The sequence below is a fragment of the Heterodontus francisci genome, chromosome 3 (genome assembly GCF_036365525.1).
Source record: "Heterodontus francisci isolate sHetFra1 chromosome 3, sHetFra1.hap1, whole genome shotgun sequence".
NCBI classification, from domain to species: domain Eukaryota; kingdom Metazoa; phylum Chordata; class Chondrichthyes; order Heterodontiformes; family Heterodontidae; genus Heterodontus; species Heterodontus francisci.
The window spans coordinates 203,865,868-203,884,077 of NC_090373.1; the positions used below are offsets into that span (position 1 = coordinate 203,865,868).

At 43.5% G+C, this 18,210-nt stretch overlaps 1 protein-coding gene across 1 annotated transcript in view; it reads right to left on the minus strand.

Annotated features, from left to right (window-relative positions):
- Positions 1–18,210, minus strand: part of LOC137367180 (dynein axonemal heavy chain 8-like) — a 2,531,605-nt gene that overhangs the window by 1,379,250 nt on the left and 1,134,145 nt on the right. The window contains exon 112 of the mRNA XM_068028616.1: positions 3,546–3,650. Within this exon, the coding sequence (XP_067884717.1) occupies positions 3,546–3,650 (105 nt within the window). The remainder of the gene's footprint in view (positions 1–3,545; positions 3,651–18,210) is intronic.

Sequence of the window (18,210 nt, forward strand, 5' to 3'; positions counted from 1 at the left end):
CCACGCTCTGGAAGTGGTTCAAGAGTTCACCTACCTAGGCTCAACTATCACCAGTAACCTGTCTCTAGATGCAGAAATCAACAAGCGCATGGGTAAGGCTTCCACTGCTATGTTCAGACTGGCCAAGAGAGTGTGGGAAAATGGCGCACTGACACGGAACACAAAAGTCCGAGTGTATCAGGCCTGTGTCCTCAGTACCTTGCTCTACGGCAGCGAGGCCTGGACAACGTATGCCAGCCAAGAGCGACGTCTCAATTCATTCCATCTTCGCTGCCTTCGGAGAATACTTGGCATCAGGTGGCAGGACTATATCTCCAACACAGAAGTCCTTGAAGCGGCCAACATCCCCAGCTTATACACACTACTGAGTCAGCGGCGCTTGAGATGGCTTGGCCATGTGAGCCGCATGGAAGATGGCAGGATCCCCAAAGACACATTGTACAGCGAGCTCGCCACTGGTATCAGACCCACCGGCCGTCCATGTCTCCGTTATAAAGACGTCTGCAAACGCGACATGAAATCGTGTGACATTGATCACAAGTCGTGGGAGTCAGTTGCCAGCATTCGCCAGAGCTGGCGGGCAGCCATAAAGACAGGGCTAAATTGTGGCGAGTCGAAGAGACTTAGTAGTTGGCAGGATAAAAGACAGAGGCGCAAGGGGAGAGCCAACTGTGCAACAGCCCCAACAAACAAATTTCTCTGCAGCACCTGTGGAAGAGCCTGTCACTCCAGAATTGGCCTTTATAGCCACTCCAGGCGCTGCTTCACAAACCACTGACCACCTCCAGGCGCGTATCCATTGTCTCTCGAGATAAGGAGGCCCAAAAGAAAAACTATTTCCATGAGTGGAGGGGTCAATAACCAGGGGACATAGATTTAAGATAAAGGGCAGGGGGTCTAGAGGGGATTTGAGGAAAAAAAATTTTACTCAGAGGGTGGTTGGAATCTGGAACGCATTGCCTGAAGAGGTGGTAAAGGCAGGAACCCTCACAACATTTAAGAAGTATTTAGATGAACACTTAAAACGCCATAGCATTCAAGGCTAGGGGCAAAGTGCTGGAAAATAGGATTAGAATATTTAGGTGCTTGATAGAAACATAGAAACATAGAAAATAGGAGCAGGAGTTGGCCATTCAGCCCTTCAAGCCTGCTCCACCATTCATTATGATCATGGCTGATAATCCAACGCCTGTTCCCGCTTTCGCCCCATATCCTTTGATCCCTTTAGACCCAAGAGCTATATCTAACTCCTTCTTGAAAACATACAATGTTTTGGCCTCAACTGCTTTCTGTGGTAGTGAATTCCACAGGCTCACCACTCACTGGGTGAAGAAATTTCTCCTCATCTCAGTCATGGAAGGCTTACCCCATATCCTTAGACTATGACCCCTGGTTCTGGACTCCCCACCATCGGGAACATCCTTCCTACATCTACCCTGTCAAGTCTAATTAGAATTTTTTAAGTTTCCATGAGATTCCCCCCCGGATGGCCGGCACAGACATGATGGGCTGAATGGCCTGTTTCTGTGCTGTATAGCTCTATGACTCTATGTGACACTTAATCACCAACAGCCTGCTTACCGATGCTCAGTTTAGGTGCCACAAGACCTCATTACAGCCTTGATCCAAGTTTGGACAAAAGAGCTGAATTCCTGATATGAGGTAAGAGTAACTGCCCTTGACATCTTGGTAGCATTTTATCGAGGCCGGCTTCAAGCCCTAGCTAAAATGAAGCCAATGAGGATCAGGGAGCAAACTCTTCTCTGGCTGCTCAAATCTGGCACAAAAGAAGATGGTTGTGATGTTGGAGGCAATCATCTCATCCCAGGACATTGCTGCCAGAGTTTCTCAGGGTAGAGTCGGGCAATGGGACTGATTGGATTGCGAGCTGTCATGGACGCAATGAGACAAATGGCCTCCTTCCGTGCTGTTATGACTCTATGACTCTAGTGCCTTGTTCCAACTATCTTTTGCTTTATAAATGACCTTCCCTCCATCGTGAAGTCAAAGGTTTAATGATGATTGCACAGTATTCAGCTCCATTCATAATTCTTCAGATAATGTAGTTCATTCCCACATGCAGCAAAACCTAGACAGCATCCTGGTTTGGATTGATAAGTGGAAAGTAACATTTCACCTCCCCTTGACATTCAATGGTATTACCAAATCTTCCACCATCAACATCCTGGAGGTTGCCATTGACCAAAAATTCAACTGGAACAGCCACATAAATGTCGTGGATATTGGAGCAGGTCAGAGGTTCTCAAAAGCCTATAAGACGCAAATCACGGGTGTGATGGAATAATCTCCACATGCCTGGCTGGGTGCAGCTGCAAAAATACTCAAAAAGCACAACACCATTCAGGATAAAGCAGTCTAAGCGTTTGGCACTCCAACGACTAGTTTAAACATCCACACTCTCCGCCACCAGTGTGTCATCACTGCAGTGTGCATTATCTACTCAATGAATACAGTTATTTGCCAAAATATCTTTGCCAGCATCTCCCAATCCCATGACTTTCACCAAATAGAAGGATACATTCCTACATTGCAACGACAACTACACTTCAAAAGTAGTTCAATGGCTGTAAAGTACTTTGGAAAATCCCATGCTCATGAAAGGCACTGTATAAATGCAAGTCTTTCTTTTTTTCCTCTCTTTCAGGGCAGCAAGTTCCCCTCCAAGTCAAACACCATTACAGTTTGGGCATATATTGAGATTCCTTCATCATTGCTGGGTAAAAGTTTTGGTACTCCCCACCAAACAGCACTGCGGCAATATGTTCATCACATGGACTGCAGCGATTCAAGAAGGCTCATCACAACCTTCTCAAAGGTAACTGGTAATGGGCAAGAAATGTTGACTTTGCTAGCAACGTCCATATCCCGAGAATGAATAACAAAATATATATTCGGGGAAGACAGTGGCAGAGTGGTAATGTTACTGAACTAGTAATCCAGTGGCCCAGGCTACTGCCCTGTTGACAGGGGTTCAAATCCCACCATGGCAGCTGGTGGAACTTAAATTCAATTAACTAATACAAAATATAGAATTGAAAGCTATTCTCAGTAATGGTGCCATGAAATTTTCATCAATTGTAAAAAAAAATCCTGTTCACTAACGTCCGCGAGGGAAAGAAATCTGTTGATTTTACCTGGTCTGGCCTACATGTGACTCCAGACCCACAACAATGTGGTTGACTCTTAACTGCCCTCTGAAATGACCTAGCAAGCCACTCAGTTGTCAAGGGAAATTAAGGATTTGCAACAAATGTTGGCCTTGCCAGTAACGCCCACATCCCATGAAAGAATAAAATAAAGTAGGAAACCAGGGTTACCCAAGCATGATAGTAGCAGCAGCAAGCTTAGTTTTCAATGGTCTCACCACTTTAGGACTATATTGAAATTCGGCTTCAAGTGCCCTCGAAAAGAAACATGTGTACTACAATTTCTAATTGTGACCAGAGCCAATAATTCACAGAGCCGTATGGATTAAGCACTTTTAAAATGGATTTAAATTTGAATCAGCTATGATGTATAATTACATGAATTCTTTCTCCTTCCCTAGAAACGACAGCCAGCATGACATCGTACTCCTTTGGATCGAAAACCACTTCATTTACATTATCGAATATTCCTGCTAAGTGGGCCTGCACATAAAAAAAAAACAAATGTGAATAAGTTTAATCTAACCTACCGAATGGGAAACTAATATGATCAGTTGGCCATCTAGTTTTAATTTGCACAATGTATTAGGTTAAAATCACCCCTAAGAGTTGAAGAACACTGTATCATACCTTTCTGTATGGTTTTTCAAGTCATTGAGTCTGACTGCCTGAATGAATGCCAGAGCATAGTGCAAAGGGAAAAACTGTCTCCAAGAAAACCTGGCACATCAGCTTTCAAAGCTGCCAATTCAGATCTATCTGTCATAAGCAACAGAGTGGTATTTTCAAAAAAATGTTTTCTTGCTTTTTAAGAACTTAAGAATTTAAAAAATACTAGCAGGAGTACAAAGAACAAAGAACAGTACAGCACAGGAACAGGCCATTCGGCCCTCCAAGCCTGCGCCGATCTTGATGCCTGCCGAAACTAACACCTTCTGCACTTCCGGGGCCAATATCCCTCTATTCCCTTCCTATTCATATATTTGTCAAGATGTCTCTTAAACGTCGCTATCGTATCTGCTTCCACCACCTCCCCTGGCAGCAAGTTCCAGGCACTCACCACCCTCTGTGTAACAAAACTTGCCTCGCACATCCCCTCTAAACTTTGCCCCTCGCACCTTAAACCTATGTCCCCTAGTAACTGACTCTTCCACCCTGGGAAAAAGCTTCTGACTATCCACTCTGTCCATGCCGCTCATAACTTTGTAAACCTCTATATCATGTCGCCCCTCCACCTCCGTCGTTCCAGTGAAAACAATCTGAGTTTTTCCAACCTCTCCTCATAGCTAATGCCCTCCAGACCAGGAAACATCCTGGTAAACCTCCTCTGTACCCTCTCCAAAGCCTCCACATCCTTCTGGTAGTGTGGCAACCAGAATTGCATGCAATATTCTAAGTGTGGCCTAACTAAGGTTCTGTACAGCTGCAACATGACTTGCCAATTTTTATACTATGGGTCTTATGGCCCATCAAGCCTGTTCTGCCATTCAATAAGATTATGGCTGAGCTTTTACATCAAGTCCACTTACTGATCTTATTGAATTAACAACAACTGAACAGCCACAACCCTCTGAAGTAGAGAATTCAAAAGATTCACAATGCTCTGAGTGAAGAAATTGCTCCTCATCTCTGTCCTAAATGGCCACAAAATGTGTCCATTCTTTATACAAAGAGAAAGAGGTTACATTCAGAACTGTGGCACCTTTGACAATCTGGTTTATTTACAGGGGTAACAACTACAAGCCCCCTTAGCTGCTAAAATCAGTTGATGGGCTTCTCCTAAGCTAGGAACCATGGAGTAGTAACCAATTTTCCTCTTAACCTTCCACCTGCTCCAAGTCACCTGGAATAAGATTAGGAGGCTTATAGTTTAAAAAGTATCCTTCTCCCATTTCCAAGCCATCATGCTTCATACCCACCCATTGCTTGGCATAATAGTGACACCCTCTTATCAGTTTCCTACAAAGCAAACTACAGGAACAACCGCATTGCATCTTCAAGTGCTGGGGGCATTCCAGCCATGATGTAGCAGCACAAACTTATTCACAGGTGAAGAAACCTTTAAATTAATTGGAAGACCACTGTTGGCATGGAAATTATAGCTTTTGGTACACATAAATTAAATTATGAGCTTAGTACAATTTATCCAAAAACAGCATTATTAAAAATCTTGCTCAATTTCCAAAAAAAAAGAATTTCTCTGGGTCTTCCATGGATCTGTTAATGTTCCTGCTTTTTCATGCAATTTCTAGCTTTAAGGACTAAATTGTTCCTCCTGTTCAGTCTTCATTGGCATAGCACCCAATAGAGGGCTTCAAGCAGCACCCAAATTCCATCCATGAGCACGAGCTGAAAATTGAAATCCTCCATGCAGTGTTCAGTTCCATTCACAATTCCTCAGATAATTAAGCAGCCGATGCTAAAATGCAGCAAGACCTGGAAAAGATCCAGGCTTGGGCTGACAGATGGCAAGTAACATTCATCCCACACAATTGCCAGACAATCAGTATCTCCAAGACAGAGTCATACGAACAGATGAACTAGAAGCAGGAGTAGGCCACTCGACCCCTCGAGCCTGTTCCACCATTCAATAAGTTCATGGCTGAACTGATTACTCCACATTTCCACCTACCCCCGATAACCTTCCACCCCCTTGCTTATCAAGAATCCATCTACCTCTGCCTTAAAAATATTCAAAGACTCTGCTTCCACTGCCTTTTAAGGAAGAGAATTCCAAAGACTCAACCCTCTGAGAGAAAAAAATTCTCCTCATCTCTGTCTTAAATGGGCGCCCCCTTATTTTTAAACAGTGACACCTAGTTTGAGATTCTCCCACAAAGGGAAACATCCTTTCCACATCCACCCTGTCAAGACCCCTCAGGATTTTATATGTTTCAATCAAGTCACCTCTTACTCTTCTAAATTCCAGCGGATACATGCCTGGCCGGTCCAATCTTTCCAACCACCCATTCCATGTATTAGTCTAGTAAACCTTCTCTGTACTGTCTCCAACACATTTACATGCTTCCTTAAATAAGGAGACCAGTACTGTACAGTACTCCAGATGTGGTCTCACCAATTCCCTGCATAGCTGAAGCATAACCTCCCTACTTTTGTATTCAATTCCCCTCACGATAAAGAATGACATTCTATTAGCTTTCCTAATTACGTGCTGCACCTGCATACTAACCTTTTGCAATTCATGCACCAGGACACCCAGATCCCTCTGCATCTCAGAGCTCTGCAATGTCTCACCATTTAGATAATATGCTTCTTTTTTATTCTTCCTGCCAAAGTGGACAATTTCACACATTCCCTCACATTATACTCCATTTGGCAGGTCTTTGCCCACTCACTTATTCTATCTATATCCCTTTGTAGCCTCCTTATATCCTCTTCACAACTTACTTTCTTACCTAGCTTTGTGTCATCAGAAAATTTAGCAACCATACCTTCGGTCCCTTCATCCAAGTCATTTATATAAATTGTAAAAGGTTGAGGCTCCAGCATTGATCCCTGTGGCACACCACTCATTACATCTTGCCAACCAGAAAATGACCCATTTATGCCTACTCTCTGTTTCCTGTCAGCTAACCAATCTTCTACCCATGCCAATATGTTACCCTCTACACCATGAGCTTTTATTTTCTGCAATGACCTTTGATGTGGCACCTTATCAAATGCCTTCTGGAAATCTAAGTACAATACATCCACCGGTTCCCCTTTATCCACAGCACATGTTACTTCCTCAAAGAACTCCATTAAATTGGTTAAACATGATTTCCCTTACACAAAACCATGTTGACTCTGCCTGATTACCTTGAATTTTTCTAAATGCCCTGCTATAACATCTTTAATAACAACTGCTAACATTTTCCCTAAGACAGATGTTACGCTAACTGGCCTGTAGTTTTCTGCTTTCTGTCTCCTTCCTTTTTTGAATAAAAGAGTTACATTCTCTATTTTCCAATCTAATGGAACCTTCCCCAATAGGGAATTTTGGAAAATTAAAACTAATGCATCAACTATCTCACTAGCCACTTCTTTTAACACCCTAGGATGAAGTCCATCAGGAACAGGGGACTTGTCAGCCCACAGCTCCAACAATTTGTTCAGTACCACTTCCCTGGTGATTGTAATTTTGTTGAGTTCCTCCCTCCTTTCCATTTCCTGACTTACGGCTAATACTGGGATGTTACTTGTACCCTCAATCATGAAGACCGATGCAAAATATCTGTTCAATTCATCTGCAATCTCTTTATTATCCATTATTAATTCCCCAGACTCACTTTTATAGGTCCGACGCTCACTTTGTTAACTCTTTTCTTTTTTAAATATCTATAGAAACTCTTACTATCTGTCTTTATATTTCTAGTTAGTTTTCTCTCGTACTCTAATTTTACCTTCCTTCTTAATCTTTCAGTCCAACCACTTCCCATTAACAGTCAATAGCATTACCAACATAGAGTCACCTACCATCATCATCATTGATTGAAAACTTAACTGGAAATGCCAAATAAATACAATGGTCGCATAAGTACATTAGAGGTTGGGTATTCTGCAGCAAGTGGCTAACCTCCTGACTCCCCAAAACCTCTCCACCTCTAAGACGCAAATTAGGACTGTGATGGAAAATTCTCCATCTGCCTGGATGGGTGCAGCTACAACATCACTCAAGAAGCACAACACCATCTGGAACAAAGCAGCCCACTTGATTGGCAGCCCATCTCACACCTTAAGCATTTACTCCCTCCACGATCGTCACACCTTAAGAACGGTTCCCTTCCAAGTATCATACTATCCCAACTTGGAAACATATTATCGTTCCTTCATCATCACTTAGTCAAAATCTGGTCACTCCTGGGTGTATCTTTACCACACAGACCACAGTGGATCAAGAACTTGGCCTGTCACCACTTAGGGCAATGAGGGATGAGCAATGAATAATGGATACAGTGCTGGGATGAATATTAAATAAAAACTAGAAAATGAAGTTTTCCACAGATTCGGGGACTGGGACTAATTAGATACCTCTTTCAAAGAGCTGGCATACATGCAATGAGTTTCATGGCCTCATTCTGAGCTGTATGGTCCTATATGATTGCCATTAGTAATGCATCTAAGGCAAAGCAGAAATGCCATGAAAAATTCAATGCTCTATCTAGAGTTGTTAATGGGACAGAGTGCTCTTATACTTCCTGCTCACAGTTGTGTCACTATCAACCTCAGTAATTACAACATTGACAATATTCTCAAGGCTTCCCTCCCTAACTATGCTTCACTTTCCTACAATCAAATCAAGTCAAAGAGTAGAGACAAAGCAAGAGAGAAAAGTGTGAGCAAAATGAGTGCTGGTCCTATAGAAAGTGAGTCTGGGGAATTAATAAGGGAAAATAAGGAGATGGCACATGAATTGAATAGGTATTTTGGATTGGTCTTCATCATAGAGGATACAAGTAACATCCCAGAAACAGCTGAAAATCAGGAAATGGAAGGGAGGGAGGAACTCAAGAAAATTACAATCACCAGGGAAGTGGCACTGAGTAAATTGTTGGAGTTGTGGATTGACAAGTCCCTGGGTCATAGAGAGATACAGCTCTGAAACAGGTCCTTCAGCTACTGAGTCTGTGCTGATCATCAACCACCCATTTATACAAATCCTACATTAATCCCATATTCCCAACCACACCCCCAGCTTCCCTCAACTCTCCTACCACCTACCTACACTAGGGGCAATTTACAATGGCCAATTTACCTATCAACCTGCAAGTCTTTGGCTGTGGGAGGAAACTGGAGCACCCAGAGGAAACCCATGTGGTCACAGGGAGAACTTGCAAACTCCACACAGGCAGTACCCAGAACCAAACCCAGGTCGCTGGAGCTATGAAGCTGCAGCGCTAACCAGTGCGCCACTGTGCCGTCCTGGTGGACTTCATCCTAGGATGTTAAAAGGCTCGTGAGATAATTGATGCGTTAGTTTTAATGTTCCAAAATTCACTCGATTTGGGGAAGGTTCCATGAGATCGGAAAATAGAGAATTCAAAAAGGGAGGGAGACAGAAAGCAGGAAGCTACAGGCCAGTTAGGTTAACATCTGTCATAGGAAAGCTATTATGAAAGATATTATAGCAGGGCACTTCGCGAACTTCAAGGTAATCAGCCAGGGTCAACATTGTGTTGTGAAAGGGAAATCATGTTCAACCAAGTTATTGGGGTTCTTTGAAGAAGTAACATGTACTGTGGATAAAGGGGAACTGGTGTATGTATTGTACTTAGATTTCCAGAAGGCATTTGAGAAGATGCCACATCAAAGGTTATTGCAGAAAATAGAAGCTCATGGTGTAGGGGCTAACATTTTGACATGGATAGAAGATTGGCTAGCTAACAGGAAACAGAGAGTAGGCATAAATGGGTCATTGTCTGGTTGACAAGATGTAACGTGTGGTCTGCCATAGGGATCAGTGCTGGGGCCTCAAATTTTTATAATTTATATAAATGACTTAGATGAAGGCACCGAAGATATGGTTGCTAAATTTGCTGATGACAAAGCTAGGTAGGAAAGTAAGTTGTGAAGAGGACATAAGTTCATTTGCACTGGAGTGCTGACTTGGGGCTGCATTAGAGTGCTAAAATGGGAGTTGTGTGACTGAGGGAGTTCGGTGAGGAGGGAGCGAGGAGCTCCTTTCATTTCCTACCTGTCCTCAAAGTGCGTGAGGGGAGCCGAGAGTTTCCAAAGAGCACAGCTGACTGGTGAGTAAGTCCTGGTGGGTATTTTCAAACTGGATTGAATTGTAAGTCATTGTTTTAGCAAGAATTAGTAGATTTATTTTTTTATTATAATAGTCTTCTAAAGTTTTTAATTTAAAGGGTTTAGTCATGGTAGGAGAGCTTAAAGCCGTGGTTTGCTCCTCTTGCTGCATGTGGGAATCCGGGAACATTTCCAGTCCCCGGAACCAGCATGTGTGCAGGAAGTGTGTCCAGCTGCAGCTGCTGGAAGCTCAGGTTTCAGAGCTGGAACGGCAGCTGGAAACACTGTGGAGCATCCGCGAGTCTGAGAGCATCGGGGATAGCTGTTTGGATAGCAGGATTTGGAGGCTGATGAGGCTGGTTCACCCAGGAAGTGCGGACAGAGCCAAGCTTCTGGCACCACAAACAGCTGTCTGCACAGGAAGGGGGAAAGAGAGGAATAGCAACAGTAATAGGGGATTCTATAGTCAGGGGAACAGATAGGCTATACTGTGGCCGTCAACGTGACTCCAGGATGGTGTGTTGCCTAGCGTCCGGGATGTCACTGAACGGCTGCAGGGCATCTTGAAGGGGGAGGGTGATAAGGCAGAGGTCATGGTACATGTTGGTACCAATGATATAGGTAGAAAGAGGGATGAGGTCTTGCATCAAGAATTCAGGGAGTTAGGCAGTAGATGACAAAGCAGGACCTCTCAGGTTGTAATCTCTGGATTACTCCCAGCGCCACATGCTAGCGAGTATAGAAATAGGAGAATAGCAGAGATGAATGCATGGCTTAAGAGTTGGTGCAGGAGGGAGGGTTTTAGATTCCTGGACTACTGGGACCGTTTCTGGGGAAGGTGGGACCTGTACAAGCGGGACGGACTACATCTGAACCAGAGGGGGACTAACATCCTTGCTGGCGGGTTTGCTCGTGCTGTTGGGAGGAGTTTAAACTAATTTGGCAGGGAGAGGGGACGCAGACTCCTAGCAGAATAGGGAAACAGCTAAACACAGGAAAGCAAACAAGTCAGAGGGAATACAGCGAAAGTAATTTGCAAGGGAGTAAGACCAGGATGGATGGCCTCTACTTTAATGCCAGGAGTATTACAGGTAAAACGGATGAGTTAAGGGCAAGGATTGACACGTGGAATTGTGATATAGTAGCCATCACGGAGACATGGTTGAGGGAGGGGCAGGATTGGCAGCTCAATATCCCAGGATATAGAATCTTCAGGCGAGACAGAGGAGGGGGTAAAAGAGGAAGGGGCATTGCAATATTAGTTAAGGAGTCAGTTACTGCAATAAGGAGAGATGATATCTTGGAGGGGGCATCAAATGAAGCTGTATGGGTAGAGTTTAGGAATAAAAAAGGGACAGCCACATTGCTAGGTGTTTATTATAGACCCCCAGATAGTCAGCAGGAAATTGAGGAGCAAATATGTGCGCAATTCGCAGAGGTGTGTAAAAATAATAATATGGTAATTATATTAGGTGATTTCAACTTTCCCAACATTAATTGGGATAGTCATCGTGTTCAGGGCTTAGATGGAGTGGAGTTCCTAAAATGTATACAGGAGAACTTTTTAGCTCAATATGTAGAGGATCCAACAAGGGAGGGTGCAGTGTTGGACCTAATTCTGGGGAATGAAGCCGGACAGGCGGTTGATGTGTTGGTGTGGGAGCATTTTGGTGATAGCGACCATAACATGGTACAATTTAAGCTTGTTATGGAGAAAGAAATAGACAAGTTGCAAAAAAAGGTTTTAGATTGGGGGAGACCGAATTTTAGTAAAATAAGGCAGGATCTGGCCAAGGTAGACTGGAAAGAGTTACTTGTCGGGAAATCTACAGAAGAGCAGTGGGGGGCATTCAAAAAGGAAATGGGGAGGGTACAGGCCCAACATGTTTCCTCTCGGGTAATAGGTAGGAGCAACAAGCCCAGAGAACCATGGATGACCAGAAACATTCAGGATGAGATGAGAAGGAAAAGAGAGGCTTTTAGCAAATAGAAGAAGAGCAAATCAACGAAACATTAGTGGAGTACAGAAAGTGTAGGATGGAGCTTAAGAAAGCAATTAGGAGAGCAAAGAGGGGATATGAGAAAGCTCTGGCCGAAGGTCCTCTTCTGCACTGTATTATTCTGTGATTCTGTGATAAGGAGGCTGCAAAGGGATATAGATAGGTTAGGTGAGTGGGCAAAGATCTGGCAAATGGAGTATAATCTGGGAAAATATGAAATTGTCCATTTTGACAGGAAGAATTAAACAGAAGCATATTATCTAAATGGTGAGAGAATGCAGAGCTCTGAGATGGAGAGGGATCTGGGTGTCCTAGTGCATGAATCGCAAAACGTTGGTGTGCAGGTACAGCAAGTAATTAGGAAAGCTAATGGAATTTTATCATTTATTGCGTGGGGAATTGAATAGAAAGGTAGGGAGGTTATGCTTCAGTTATCCAGGGCATTGTTGAGACCACATCTGGTGTACTGTGTACAGTATTGGTCTCCTTATTTAATGAAGGGTGTAAATGCACTGGAAGCAGTTCAGAGAAGTCTTACTAGACTGATACCTGGAATGGGCGGGCTCCATTTTGAAGAAAGGTTGGACAGGTTAGGCTTGTATCTTCTGGAGCCTCGAAGAGTAAGAAGCGACGTGATTGAAACACAACATTCTGAGGGATCTTGACAGGGTGGATGTGGAAAGGATGTTTCCTCTTGTGGGAGAACTTAGATCTTGGGGTCACTGTTTAAAAAAAAAGGGGTCGCCGTTTAAGTCAAAGATGAGGAGAAATATTTTCCCTCAGAGGGTCGTGAGTCTTTGGAACTCACTTCCTCAAAAGGCGGTGGAAGCAGAGTCTTCGAATATTTTTATGGCAGAGGTAGATAGATTCTTGATAAGCAAGGGTGTGAAAGTTATTGGGGATCGGCAGAATTGTGGAGTTGAGGTTACAATCAGATCAGCCATGTTCTTTTTGAATGGCGGAGCAGGCTCGAGGGCTGAGTGGCCTACTACTGCTCCTAATGCGTATGTTCATATGTCCGTATGTAATCAATTAAGTAATTTAAAACATAATTTTCTCCTTGTACTCTAAAACTTACTGGCATCTTGTGCATCCCCAATTTTAATTGCTTCATCATTGGCAGCCTTGCTTTCAGCAGCCTAGGCCCTAAATTCTTGTATTCTCTCCCAAAATCTCTCCACCTATCTGTGCTTCTTTAACATGCTCCTTCAAACCCATTCTTTGACCAAGCTTTTAGACATCTACCCTAATATCTTCTGGCGTAGCTCAATGTCAAATTTTGTTTGATAACATTTTGTATGTTTATATTTTCCACTAACAGGATGCTGCCATCAAGTCAAAAAGATATTCTGCCTACTAGATAAATGAGTAACCTGTCCTCTGCAGGCAATAGGAACACGTCCAGGTTTTGCAGCTTTTTTGAAGCAAACAAAAACCTGAGGGACAATAGTTCCTTGGTGCATTATCCATGGCAACACCTTGACCAATCAGAGTCGACTTGCCAACCAATCAGCACCCTTTTCTCATGCAGTATAAATTGTTGCTGCCATTAAAATTGGCATTCTTGTGACTGTCCTGATGAGTGCAAGACAAAAAGCTTCAACAGCATGTTGCTTTTTTCATCAATACTCATGTTCCGTACTACCAAGCGACTATTTGTAGGTAAATATGTCGACTATTTCAAGCCAGTGATAATTGACTGTAATAGTTGGCTTCACATATTGCTTTTTTGGGACAGGTTGGTACATGAATTCATTTTTTTTTGGTGCTGGTGACCAAAGTTATCTAACGCAGATAAGAAGAAGCAGTCCGTGCGATGTTGCATTTCTTGTTTTGATCAGGCATTTAGGGCACAATCATCAGTGAAAAGCAAGCCACAAACATCAGCTTCATGCTCTTTGGTTTTGGTTTGTACTCTCCTCAAATTGAAGATTTTGCCATTTGTACAATATCTAATGTGGTTGCGACTTTCACTGACACAGAATGCTTCAGAAAGCATGGCAGAGAGCATCATGCTGACTAGGGTAGGAGCCAACACATAACCCTGCTTCACTCTATTTTGTGCCTGGGAAAGCAGAAGACTCTGCACCATCCAGGACATGCACATGCATGCTGTCATAGAATTGCCGTACCATAATGATCAATTTTTCTGAGCAGCCCAATTTTGCTGTATTCTTGCATGGTCCCTCTCGACCGACTGTGTTGAGTATAAATTGAAGTTCTGCTCTTGGCATTTCTTCTGGAGCTGACATGCAGCAAACACCCTGTCAACTGTACCACAACCTTTTCTGAAGCCCCTTTAACTCTCTGGCAAAAGGTCCTGTTCAAGATGCATTATCAAATGGATTAGCAGGACTCTTGCAAGTATTTTAGCAGCAGTGCACAGTAGGGAGATTCCTCGATGGTTGTCGCAAGCTCGATAATTTCCCTTCCTTTGTAAAGGTGGACAATTGATGCATCTTTGAATTCCTGAGAAATGGCTCCTGGTTCCACATTATCTAGGACAGTCTGGTGAGTTTATCAGTGAGTATTGTGCCTTCTGTTTTGAATATTACACCTGGTATTGCATCTGACCCTGTTCCTTGCCACCCAACAGGATTAAACAGGATATGCAGCACAGAAACAGTCTGATGAGGCCAACCAGTCCATGATGGCATTTATGCTTCACTCAAGCCTCCTCCCGTCTGTTCTCATCTAAATTTATCATTGTAACCGTCTATTCCCTTCTCCCTCATATGCTTGTCCAGCTTCCGCTTAAATTCATCCACACTATTCACTTCAACCAGTGCCTGTGAAGGCGAATTCCACATTGTCACCACTCTTGGGTAAGATGTTTCTTCTGAATTCCCGAATGGATTTCTTGCTAACTGATTGCTTCCATGATCTTAGCTTTGTTAGGGGGTGTCATAATCGGCTGAATTTTATTAGCTTGCCATTGCTCTCGGTGGTGAGCTTCAAAAAATGCACGGCACATGTGCAAGACGTGCGCCGCGATATTTTGCTCAGTGGCTCAGTTACATGGTGGGGACGCAGTGTCCGCCCCCAATGATGTAGAAGGGGTGAGCGTTTCATCCCCGGCAATGGCATCCGGCACCAGCACACAGGCGCCAGCATCACATTTAAAGGGCTTCAAGACCTGCAGTTTAATTTAAATTTTTAAAGTGACAGGTGTGAAAACATTAAAGTGGAAACTTTGTTATCAGTTTAAATCCCCTCTAACACCCCGCCAATGAGTACTCGATATCTAAATAGCCCTTTCCAGCCAAAAAAATTAAAAATTACATTCCACCTTTCCCCCACCAAACGGAGATCTGAAGGTGCAGGACTTCCAGCAACCAGCTGGAATATCAGCATGGGATAGCTGTTGCTGCAAGATAAGTCATTTTAATGTAATTAACATATTTAAATAAAGTCTTCACCGCCGCCGGTAAAGTGTGGCGGGGTCTTCCTGGCGTCGAGGTCCGTGGTGGCCTCTCCCAGAAGTATTTTCAGGGCCCACCCCCCCAGCACGACCCCCGATGTCAGTGGTCTTATAAAACTCAGCCCATTGAGTTCAATTTGGGACAAGTGGAAAATAGCCTCATCATTGACTGATTCAGAACATTGTTAAAATATGCTGCCCAATTCCCCAGGATTTTGGTATTGTCTGTAATCTTTGAATTCCTGATGGTTCCATTAGCGCCAAGCAGGAGGGGTCGTGTTAATTAATGATGGTAGAAGCGCAATAGAGAGGGATGACCTAAGTTCAGGAGACCAGGATGTAGAAGCAGTTTGAGTAGCGATGAGAAATTATATAGACAAGAAGTCAGTTGTGGGAGTGATGTACAGGCCACCTAACATTAACCACACTGTCGGATGGGGTATAAAGGAAGAAATAATGGCAGTGTGTCAGAAAGGTACAGTGATAATTATGGGGGATTTTAACCTACGTACAGATTGGAAAAAATCAGATGAGCAGAGGTAGCCTCGATAAGGAGTACATAGAATGTTTTCAGGATAATGTCTTGTAATCCTGCAGCCATGTCTCTGTAGTAAGCTCTGGATATGTTCTGGAGCCAATCAGAGAGCAGTCTCTGTAAACGTCTTCATGAAGTCAAAACAACAAGCTCCCTGCAGGTAATTTATCTTAAAACAGGTGCCTTCCAGTATGGGCTTGTTTACAAGCCAGGTCCAGAACACCTTCTGGTGACCACTTTTTGAAAAAAACACAAAGTTCAGCATCTCTTCAAGCTTCCAGATTTTTATTTCCATAATTCAACTATAACTATAACTAAGCATTTTTTTCAAAAAATAGAAGCACTCTCATAAAAATATCCCCAGTTCCTGCACTGCTTTTAGAATTGTATGCTATATGTTATTTTGCCGCTCCTCACTTAACCCATCTCTGCAATAAACTTCATCTGCCACGTGTCCGCCCATTCCACCAACCTGTCTAAATCCTCTTGACATTTATTACTACCCTGCTCACACTTCTCAGTGGTTCTAAATGTTGTGTTTTCTGCAAATATTGCAATTGTGCCCTGTACAGCCAAGACTAGGTAATTAATATTTATCAAGGAAAGCAGTGCTTCTAGTACCAACCTCCGGGGTCCCCACTATATATCTTCCTCCAATCCACTGCTCAAAAGAAATGAAAATGCCTCTACGTCCCTTTCATAGAAACACAGAATCATAGAAGGTTTAAGGCACAGAAAGAGGTCCGTTGGCCCATCGTGTCTCTGCTGGCCGTAAAATGATCCACCAATTCTGATCCCACCTTCCAGCATTTGGTCCGTAGCCCTGCAGATTTCAGCACTTGAGGTGCATATCCTGACTCCTTTTGAATGAGTTGAGGGTATCTGCCTCAACTACCTTTTCAGGCAGTGAGTTCCAGACACTCACCACCCTTTGGGTTAAAAACCTTTTCCTCATCTTCCCTCTAATTTTTCCACCAATCACTTTAAATCTATGTCCCCTTGTCACTGACCTCTCTGGTAAGGTGAATAGACCCTTCACCTCCACTCTATCCAGGCCCCTCAAAATTTTGAACATTTCAATCAGATTTCCCCTCAACCTTCTCTGTTCCAAGGAGAACGACCCCAGCCGATCCAATCTTTCCCTATAGCTGCATTTTTCCAGTCCTGACAACATCCTTGTAAATCTCCTCTGTACCCTCTCCAGTGCAATTACATCCTTTCTGTAATGAGGTGGCCAGACCTGCACACAGTACTCAAGTTGTGGCCTAACCAATGAGTTATAAAGTTCCAGCATAACATCCCTGCTCTTATATTCCATACCTCGGCTAATAAAGGAAAGGATTTCATATGCCTTCTTAACCACCTTATCGACTTGTCCTGCTACCTTTAGGGATCTGTGGACATTCACTCCAAGGTCCCTCACTTCCTCTACACTTCTTAGTATTTTCCCATTTATCCTGTATTCCTTTGCTTTGTATGACCTCCCCAAATGCATCACTTCATATTTCTCCAGGTTGAATTCAATTTGCCTCATTTGAACCACAGTGGCGTAGTGGTTAGTACCGCAGCCTCACAGCTCCAGCAGCCCAGGTTCAATTCTGGGTACTGCCTGTGTGGAGTTTGCAAGTTCTCCCTGTGTCTGCGTGGGTTTCCTCCGGGTGCTCCGGTTTCCTCCCACATGCCAAAGACTTGCAGGTTGATAGGTAAATTGGCCATTAGCAATTGCCCCTAGTGTAGGTAGGTGGTAGGGAAATATAGGGACAGGTGGGGATGTGGTAGGAATATGGAATTAGTGTAGGATTAGTATAAATGGGTGGTTGATGGTCAGCACAGACTCGGTGTGCCGAAGGGCCTGTTTCAGTGCTGTATCTCTAAAAAAATATATATCTTCCCTCCTCACTGTAATAGTTTCCTTGACCAAAATTGCCACTCCCTCTCCTTTCTTATCCCCCTCCCTATTGCGTCTGAAAACCCTGTAACCAGGAACGTTGAGCAGACATTCTTGGTCCTCCTGAAGCCATGTTTCTGCAATAGCTATGATATCATACTGCCACATATCTGTGCCCTCAGCTCATCTGCTTTATTTGCTATACTCCTTGCATTGAAATAAATACCCTTGAGCCCTTGAGCACTGCCAAACTCTTTTTTTTATTTTCTAATGTTTGCTTCCTCTGTCTTCCAGACTCTTCCATTAATTTTCTGCCTTCCATTTTCATTTCTGATTTTGTCCCGAATGAGTCTACCCTCAAGTCCCATCCCCCTGCCAAACTACTTTAAACCCTCCCCAACAGCACGAGCAAAATGCCCTGCAAGGAACTCAGTCCTGGCTCTGCTCAGGTG